The 9664-nt window shown below is 41.3% G+C and overlaps 1 protein-coding gene across 1 annotated transcript; it reads right to left on the bottom strand.

Moving 5' to 3' along the window:
- Nucleotides 1–6746: 6746 nt before the first annotated feature.
- Nucleotides 6747–7316, bottom strand: Ifna1 (interferon, alpha 1). The gene has a single exon (NM_001408791.1). It carries the CDS (start codon nt 7314–7316, stop codon nt 6747–6749), a length of 570 nt encoding a protein of 189 aa, NP_001395720.1.
- Nucleotides 7317–9664: the final 2348 nt, after the last annotated feature.

Below are 9664 nucleotides of genomic sequence, written 5' to 3'. Positions count from 1 at the left end.
CCTTCCATTCAGTTTTATTTATTTATTTTTCATTTGTCTATTTATTTTTTGTTTATTTTTGTCTTGTTATTTAACTCTTTATTTGATGTAACATATATTGAATCACATTATGGTATTGTTTATTTTTGCTATAAATTATTACCATATTATTCATTCTATACATTAATCTGATTTTATTTTCCATTCTTCTGTTTAAATGTTTTAATGTTTAAAATGATATTTTGCAATAAACATTATATACATAATCAGGCTGCCCAGTATGTAGTTATGACATTATAATGTTCAGGCAAACACATAAACCCATTTTGTTCTTTTAATTCATTGATGGTAAAAGCCGAAGTCGTTCTTTCTCTTCAGTGTATCATATTCTTCAGTATTTACAACCAATATGCTGTGCGGTAGTAAGCTAGATTACCTTATAAGAAAAGCAATTCAAAGCCTATATGTTTGTTTCAAAAGTATGAACTATATGCAATTCTCCTATTTTATTAGAACTTTATGAACCTATTAATATAATTACTGACTCACAATATGCAGAGAGCATAGTGTTACATATATACTTATGCATGCTGCACTTACGTCTGATAATTCAGAATTAGTACAATGAAATATTTAACTGCAAAAATTAAAAACAAATATTCACACACACATATATATTTTATATATATATATATATAACATATTTTATCTCAAACAAATTTTCTGTGGAAAATGAAGAGATTGATCAATTGTTAATAGGAACTCTGTAGAAAGCCCTGGAATTTTATTTAAAAGCATCATGTTAACTAAAAAGTTTAAAGGGACATTTTTCATTTCTTCTCAACAAGCCAAATGAATTATCGAAAGTTGTCTATTTGTTCTCTATATAATCAGTAAGGAGTGAGTCCTGAGCCAAAGTGGAGAGGACTCCACTGGACCAGGACACTGTATCTCACTTTATAATCATTCCTTTAAAAACTCAAATTTATTTGGTATGGATACAATAAACCTGACTAAATATTTCAGCAAAACTGTGCAAATTTTGGCCACATTTAAAAGCATTTGTTTTGCATGCAAATGTTCATATCTATGTATATATGAATTTATTTTCTCATTAATATAATTTAAGATATTTATGATCAGCCTGCCCCTTTTGCCCCATCTTGCTTGAATTTCTCATTGTGCATCCCCTGAAGCATGGCTAGCCTCTGTCAAGGGTCCCAGCCCTGAGGATAACTGAATCTTTCCTTCATAACACCTATCAGTTGTCATACTTTCTCAGATGGAGGTGGAATTGCCTCCATAGAATCAAAGGTGCAGAAATGAACCCCCACACCTATGGTCACTTGACCTTTGACAAAGGAGCTAAAACCATCTAGTGGAAAAAAGATAGCATTTTCAACAAATGGTACTGTTTCAACTGGAGGCCAGCATGTAGAAAAATGCAAATAGATCCATTCTTATCTCCTTGTACAAAGCTCAAGTCCATGTCGATCAAGGACCTCCACATAAAACCAGATACACTCAAACTAATAGAACAGGAAGCAGGAAAGAACCTCAAACACATGGGCACAGGTGAAAATTTCCTTGGCAGAACACCAATGGCTTATGCTCTAAGATCAAGAATTGACAAATGGGACCTCATAAAATTGCAAAGCTTCTGTAAGGCATAGGACACTGTCATTAGGACAAAACAGGAACCAACAAATTGGGAAAAGATCTTTACCAATCCTACATCTGATAGAGGTATAATATCCAATCCATTTCTTAGACATGGGCCTGTAATTTAAAATCAGGCATTGTGACACTATGAGCACAGCACTGCTTTATTCTTTGGTAACTTCATGGCCCCACATACATTTTTAAGGTGTACTTCTGTTAGAAACATGATTGTAATTTTTTTTAGATTTCACTGAACCTGAATATCACTTGAAAATAGTTTCTTTCATACATTATTTTATTTAATGGATGTCTTTACATCTGACCCATCTCTTCTTAATTGCTAATATTGCTGCTGCTACTATGTTGTTTGGATGGCACATCTGTTTCTTTTTTAGCTTTCCTTTTCAATGACATCATATTTTTGGTTGAATCCCACAAACCAACATCAGGTTCTTCTTTCTAGGAAAGTAGAAAAGGGAAATAAAACAGAATTGGAGACTTCTTCCTTCAAACCGATACCTCAGGAAATGTGAAAGGGTAAAGGAAATAGTCAGACAGTTGGGGCACTGAAAGCAATTCCTGTCTGTCAGAACTGCCTGAACATCTTAGCCATTGGACACTAAATACTAATTACTGAACTTAATATTCAATAAGAATTGATGGGTGACAAATACATTATGTAACAATCAGTGTCCTAGACTGAAACTGAAAGTGGAATTACAGATACAATTATATATGATACATGATGTACTGTTTATATGATGTATAATAGTAGTGCTTACTATATAAAAATATGTACTTATGTTTGCACATACATCTTTTTCTCGGACAGAATCCCAGTGATTCCCTGCTGTCCCAAATCCAATCCTTCAGTCTCACAGCCCTTGTTTGCCCCTCCCTGAAGCAGAACATCACAGTGTGTGCTCCTCATTCAATCAGCATTAACAAGCTGTGCTTACTGTTCAAATTCTCTCTATTAGTTCTTGATTTCTGCCTGATCCCCATAAACAAGTAGTTCAATGTTTGTAATAATCTCTCATGCTTGAGGATATCCTCCCATTTGGAAGTTAGAGAATCTTCCTCTAATAAGATAATGCTGACTGTGTTAATAGAATGAAAGAAAGAAGGAAAGAAAGGAAGGAACGAATGAACGAACGAACGAACGACGGAAAAGAAATAGAACTTTAAATGCTAAAGAATATTTAGAGGAGAGAAAGCTACTGGCAATGGCCTGATAAAAATAGAGTTCAACTCTGGTAAGGTTTCACTTCATAATTCTGTTTCCTGGCAGAGTTACCTCCCTACTAGAATATACTTTTCCCTGGAAGAACCTTCAGTTTGGAAGACTCTATTTCCCTCAATTCTCGATATATGGATAAAAAATATCCTCTCAGGTTCACACACGTAGAAGTTCTCTGGAGAAGAAGGAGACTATGTGAAGTCCCCTAAGTAGCTATTGACAACCAAGCTCACATCCTGTTGATCATTAGGTAGTGTGCTGTGAAACTGAGACAACCAACCCTGAACTAGGAATGCTGTAAAATAGCACGTGAACCCATAGAAGAGATTGTCAATTTGTTGCTCTGCCGCTAATACCAGAAACAATAGTTCCATAAATGCCCTGATTTGTGACTTTGTCTCATGACTTAAGCAGTTGAGGTAACCTCTTCTGTGATGGAACATGTCACTTGGTCAAACATGAATCCATGTTCCAGGCCATGGTTACTCTGAATTGCTGCACAATAACCTAGTTCTTATTCCAACTGGATTGAGATGCGTTTTGCAGGGTCATAGATCAAAAGCCCAGAGCTTCTTATTTCATCAGCCCTTTTGAGTACTGCAGGGTATGTGAATGGAGGAAGACAATGTGCATCGGTATGTAGAACTTCTAAGGAAATCCTAGAGCTTCACCAGCTCCTTCTTTCTTTTTTTTTCAATCTTAATTAACTTAATTAACTAGCAGCGAGGAATAGAAAACAACAACAAAAACCGCAATCGGTGGAGATTAATGAGCCCTAAATGGTGTGGAACTGAGGTCGCAGCCACCCTTCCCTCACACCGGTGTTTGGATGCTCCCTTCCCCTAATTGTGCCTGTTCTTTGCCCAGCTAAGGACTCAGTGTTAAGTCCTTTCACTTTAGAGACTGAGGTCGCCAGTTTTCACTGCTCGGTCCTACTTTCGTTTTCTGGGTGCCTGAGGGCGTCAGCCTGAGTTCATCCCGTGTTCACTGTGTTCAGGCGGGACAATGAAGACCGTTTGTGCCACTCGGGAAAAGTGGTGGGTAACACCTCCATTCTGCGTAGGTGACTGTCCCCCTGAGCTAGGAAGGACCTTCAGGAGAGACGGAGTGAGTGAGAGAATGGCTGTGGCGCGTGGCTGTTGTCAGTTTGCTTGATCGAGACCATTGTCGGGCGACACCTAGTGGTGTCAAGTTTCCGTAATGCTCCTGTTCCCCGGTTGAGGACAAAGGATGGGGAAGTGCCTGCTATGAGCCGGCCAGGGTGACAGGACTCTCGGCAAGCACGCGGGTGCGTTCCCGGAGATGGCGTACTGTCTGAGAATGGTCTCTATCTAGGAGGTTGGACCTGGAGAACTGTAGGGAGGGGTAGTTGCTGCATGCTCTAGCGGGCCTCATGGTAGGGTTGGTGGACGCTTTATCAGGTCGACCAGAAAGAAGGCTTAGGTCTTGCCCCAGAAATTTTTTTCTTTTTTTTCTTTTTTCTTTTCCTTTCTTTTCTTTTCTTCTCTTTTCTTTCTTTCTTTTTTTTTTTTTTTTGGTCCTTTTTTCCAGGAGCCCCTCTCAGTCCCTGCAAGTTGGACCCTGGGTTTCTGAGACTGAGAGAGCGTAAGCCTATGTGGCCCTTGACTCTATGAAGCCTCACAACTTCTCTGCAAGCCACTCATCCCAGGCAGCAGGGATTGGGTTTCTGATGCCAAGAGGGTCCGTTTGTTGATTCTTGATCTTAGAGCATAAGCTGTTGGTGTTCTGTTCAGGAAATTTTCCCCAGTGCCCCTATGTTCCAGTCTTCCCAGTTTTTTTTTTTTTTTCTGTTAGTTTGAGTGTATCTGACTTTATGTGGAGGTCCCTGATCTACTTGGACCTAAGCTTTGTACAGGGTGATAAGAATGGATGGATTTGCCTTCTCCTACATGCTGACCTCCAGTTGAATCAGCACCAAATGCTCTTTTTTCCACTGGATGGTTTTAGCTCTTCTGTCAAAGATCAAGTGACTATAGATGTATGGGCTCATTTCTAGGTCTTCAATTCTATTCCATTGATCTACCTGCCTGTCTCTGTACCAATACCACACAGTTTCTAATCACAATTGCTCTGTAATACTGCTTGACGTCAGGGATGGTGAAACCCTCAGAAGTTCTTTTATTTTTGAGATTAGCTTTAGGTATCCTAATGGTTTTTGTTGTTGCTATTCCAAATTAATATGCAAATTGCTCTTTTAACTCTATGAAGAATTGAGTTAGGTTATTTTTTTAGAAAAAATTCATTATTTTATTCAGCGAAAGAACATTGTTTCTTGATTTTTTTAGCATTTTTATTGGATTTTTAAAATTTACATTAAAAGTGTTAGCCTCTTTCCCATGCATAAGCCCCCTATCCCATCCCCCCTTTCTTCTATAAGGGTGTTCCCCTCCCCATTCACCCCTTTCCCGCCCACCTGCCCCCACATTCCCCTACACTGGGGGTCCAACCTTGGCAGGACCAAGGGTTTCTCCTCCCATTGGTGCCCAGCAAGGATCCTCTGCTACATTTGCAGCTGGGACCATGAGTTCACATGTAGTCTTTGAGTGGTGATTTAGTCCTTGGGAGCTCTGGTTGGTTGGTATTATTCTTATGGGGTTGCAAACCCCTTCAGCTCCTTCAATCCTTTCTCTAACTCCTCCAATGGGGATACTGTTTTCAGTTCAATGGCTGTATGTGAGCATTTGCCTCTGTATTTGTCATGCTCTGACAAAGCCTCTCAGAAGACAGCTATATCAGGCTCCTGTCAGCATGCATTTCTTGGCATCAGCAGTATTGTCAGGGTTTAGTTGCTATATGTATATGGGCTGGATACCCAGATGGGAGCAGGCTCTGAATGGCCATTTCTTCAGCCTGTGCTCCAAACTTTGTCTCCATATCTCCTCCTATGAATATTTTTGTTCCCCCCCCCTCTAAGAAGGACTGAAGCATCCTGTGCACTTTAGTTGTCCTTCTTGAACTTCATGTGGTCTGTGGATTGTATTTTGGGTAAACCGAGCTTTTGGGCTGATCCCCATATCAGTGAGTGCATACTATGTGTGTATTTTTGTGACTGGGTTACCTCATTTAAGATGCTATTTTCTAGTTCCATCCATTTGCCTATGAATTTCATGAAGTCATTGTTTTTAATAGCTGAGAATTACTCCACTGTGTAAATGTACCAAAATTTCTATATTCATTCCTCTGTTGAAAGACATGCAAGATGCCCTCCCTTTTCTTCTTAATCCTGCAAATCCATGACCATTGGAGATCCATTTTCTGAGATCTTCAATTTCTTTCTTCAGAGACTTGAAATTCTTGTCATATAGATCTTTCATGTGCTTGGTTAGAATAACACTGAGATATTTTATATTATTTGTGAGTATTGTGAAGGGTGTCCTTTCCCTAATTTCTTTCTCAGCCTGTTTATCCTTTGAGTAGAAGAATGCTACTGATTTATTTGAGTTAATTTTATACCCAGCCACTTTGCTGAAGTTGTTTATCAGGTTTAGGAGTTCTCTGGTGGAATTTTTAGTCACTTAAGTATACTATCATACCCTCTACAAAGAAGGATGTTTTGACTTCTTTCTTTCAATATAAATTGTCTTATTATTATTTTATGATCAACATTTAACCATTGAGTTCTTGATATGCCCCAAATTATCAGGTGAACATAAAGGACATTCTCACAGCAGTACATTTGTTTGGCTATTATTTATTTGGAAATCTCTCTGACAGGTGACTATCCACTTGTATTTCAATAATGTTCCCATGCTTTCTTCTTTTTCTAATTGCAAAAGTGAATGGTAGTCAGGTCCATCCTACTCTGTCAGAACGAAGAGCTTTCTGTTTTTCGACCGCTCAAGACTCACTCCTCCTTACTCTGTCTTGTCAGCAATTTGGCTGAGGAAGACAGGGCTCTCCAGACTTCTGCTCTGACCACCTCCCAGGCACAGGGGCTGTGTTTCTTCTCTCTCAGGTACACAGAGATCCTGTGGAAGTATTCCTTCACATACAGCAGGGAGTCTTCCTGAGTCAAGGGAGGTTCCTGCACCCCACTCTGCTGCATCAAACAGGCTTTGAGGTCATTGAGCTGCTGGTGGAGATTATTGCAGAATGAGTCAAGGAGGGTTGCATCCCAAGCAGCAGATGAGTCCTTTGATGTGAAGATGTTCAGGACCTGCTGGGTCAGCTCATATAGAATAGGGATCGCTTGAGTCTTCTGGATCTGCTGGGCATCCATCTTCTCCAAAGGGAATCCAAAGTCCTTTCTGTCTTTCAAGCAAGAGACAGGGGAAAATCTCCTTATTTGAGTCAGGAATGTTAAGGCTCTCTTGTTCCTGAGGCTTTGTTGCTGAAGCAGGGCACATCCTAGAGAGCAGGTTGACCAGTACATCATCACCACCAGGGCAATCAGGAAAGCACAGGGCCTAGCCATTGTAGATCTTGCAGATGCTGCTGGTCCTTGAGCCTGTTTGGTCTTGAAACTTTCCCTCTAGGTGCTATGAAGACCATCCTGTGTAGACGTGACTTAAATAGTGCATGCACTACTTTTAACTTTCTGAATGCCTTCCCCTTACTTATCTGGGCATTTGTTCCAAACCATGTTTGTTTTCACTATTGCTTCCTCTTTTACTGCTCCTCGTCAAAATCTGTTTTACTTGTTTTCTTTTTCTAAGATTAATTTCTAATCTGTTACACCACAAATAAATTGTCTTTGTTTGAAACTTGTACAAGTACTGTAAAACAGATTTTTCTGTAAAACATTCCATAAAGTTTGTTGAATTTTATTTTACAAATAATTTTCATTTATATCTCTCACAAAGATATTTATATTGTAAGAGTCTGTTGGAAGATCACCACCCAATAAGGCCACAGAGACTGGAATCGCTGCAATCCACAAGAGGTTTATTGTTCCAATGTGCGCTAGGGTCCCCCAGCACTCAGGCAAGAGGAGACTGAACTCACAAAGCACATACTTTTCATAAACATTTTGGCAGGAAATTCAGTGGTCACTTGAGTTAGACGACTGCGATTGGTTACCCTGAGTAACATTTAAAAGTATTGGCCAACTCGAATGGAAAGGTTGTCTCCTACATTTGGCCCTGTCCTGCCCATCTTGTGGAATTTATGGTATTTCCTGGCATTGTCTTTTCTCTGAGTCACTTCCCTCTCTGTCCTCACCCTAGGCAGGGTGGTGACCTGTTATTTCTGACAGGGTTCTCACAATATCATAATGTAGGGTATGTTGTAAATTTTAATAAATTAAAATATACTAAAGAAAAGGTATACTTTAAATTTCGTTAATATTTAAAGTCGTAAAATTGAATTCTTCAAGTTGCCTTCTTGAAATCTTTATAAATTTATATGAAACTTAATAATCACTGTATATTAGCTATCTATCCAATGAATTTCATGCGAGGTATTAACAAGATACAGGATACAAAAAGACTTTCTGTTAAACTTGTTGAGCTGAGTGTGATTCCACATTTGCAGTAGAGAACCAAATGCATGTGCAGGCGCCCTCATCAGAAGGTTCATGATATGGCAAGCTTGAGAACGTTCTCTCTCTCTCTCTCTCTCTCTCTCTCTCTCTCTCTCTCTCTCTCTCTTTCTGGTTGGTCATTTCATGCAAGAATGCCCCTAACCTCGCCTAAATAGAGGATCCCCAATTGAGAGACAGAGGAATGCTCCCCCGTACAAGCTTCACCAACTGCTTTGTGTCCCCACTGCCTTAGAGGCAGACATTGGGCTAGCAAGTGTGTGGGGGGAACCCCCTGCAGAGGCAGCTTCCGGCCCCCACTTTCAGGACAGGCCCCGGGGCAATAGGGTTTGTCTCTCAGCAAGCCAGCCACCCCTCACCCAATCAATTGCCCATCTCTGGTGAGCCACAAAGAACAGCTCAGGACTGGACCTCAGTGCCTTCTCCAGTACAATATTAACACCCGAGGAAGGTATCCAGGCCATATCCATGGGTGCATGGTCCCCTACCTTCGAATACTTTTGTCCTGGTTCTGGGGAGAGTGTACGGGGTATTAAAAAACTATTAACTGCCACACCCGCGGATCCCGGCCCGCAGCAGCTCTCTGCTCCCAGACCCGGTGAGAGAGAGACCCAACCGCCTGGTCTGGTGGGCACTCCTGAGGCTGCAGAGCGGAAGAGACCACCAACCCTGCTCACCCCTGCCCACATCCCTGGCCCAAGAGGAAACTGTATAAGGCCTCTGGGCTCCCGTGGGGGAGGGCCCAGGAGCGGCAGGACTTCTGCGCCTGAGACACCGCTGGAACCTGAAAGAAACAGACCGGATAAACAGTTCTCTGCACCCAAATCCCGTGGGAGGGAGAGCTAAACCTTCAGAGAGGCAGACAAGCCTGGGAAACCAGAAGAGACTGCTCCCTGCACACACATCTCGGACGCCAGAGGAAAAAGCCAAAGACCATCTGGAACCCTGGTGCACTGAAGCTCCCGGAAGGGGCGGCACAGGTCTCCCTGGTTGCTGCCGCTGCAGAGAGCCCCTGGGCAGCACCCCACGAGCAAACCTGAGCCTCGGGACCACAGGTAAGACCAAATTTTCTGCTGCAAGAAAGCTGCCTGGTGAACTCAAGACACAGGCCCACAGGAACAGCTGAAGACCTGTAGAGAGGAAAAACTACACGCCGGAAAGCAGAACACACTGTCCCCATAACTGACTGAAAGAGAGGAAAACAGGTCTACAGCACTCCTGACACACAGGCTTATAGGTCAGTCTAGCCACTGTCAGAAATAGCAGAACAAAGTAACACTAGA

Source organism: Rattus norvegicus, chromosome 5 (genome assembly GCF_036323735.1).
Source record: "Rattus norvegicus strain BN/NHsdMcwi chromosome 5, GRCr8, whole genome shotgun sequence".
NCBI classification, from domain to species: domain Eukaryota; kingdom Metazoa; phylum Chordata; class Mammalia; order Rodentia; family Muridae; genus Rattus; species Rattus norvegicus.
The sequence above is the reverse complement of the archived record's forward strand: the minus strand, read 5'-3'. Positions and strand labels throughout refer to the sequence as shown.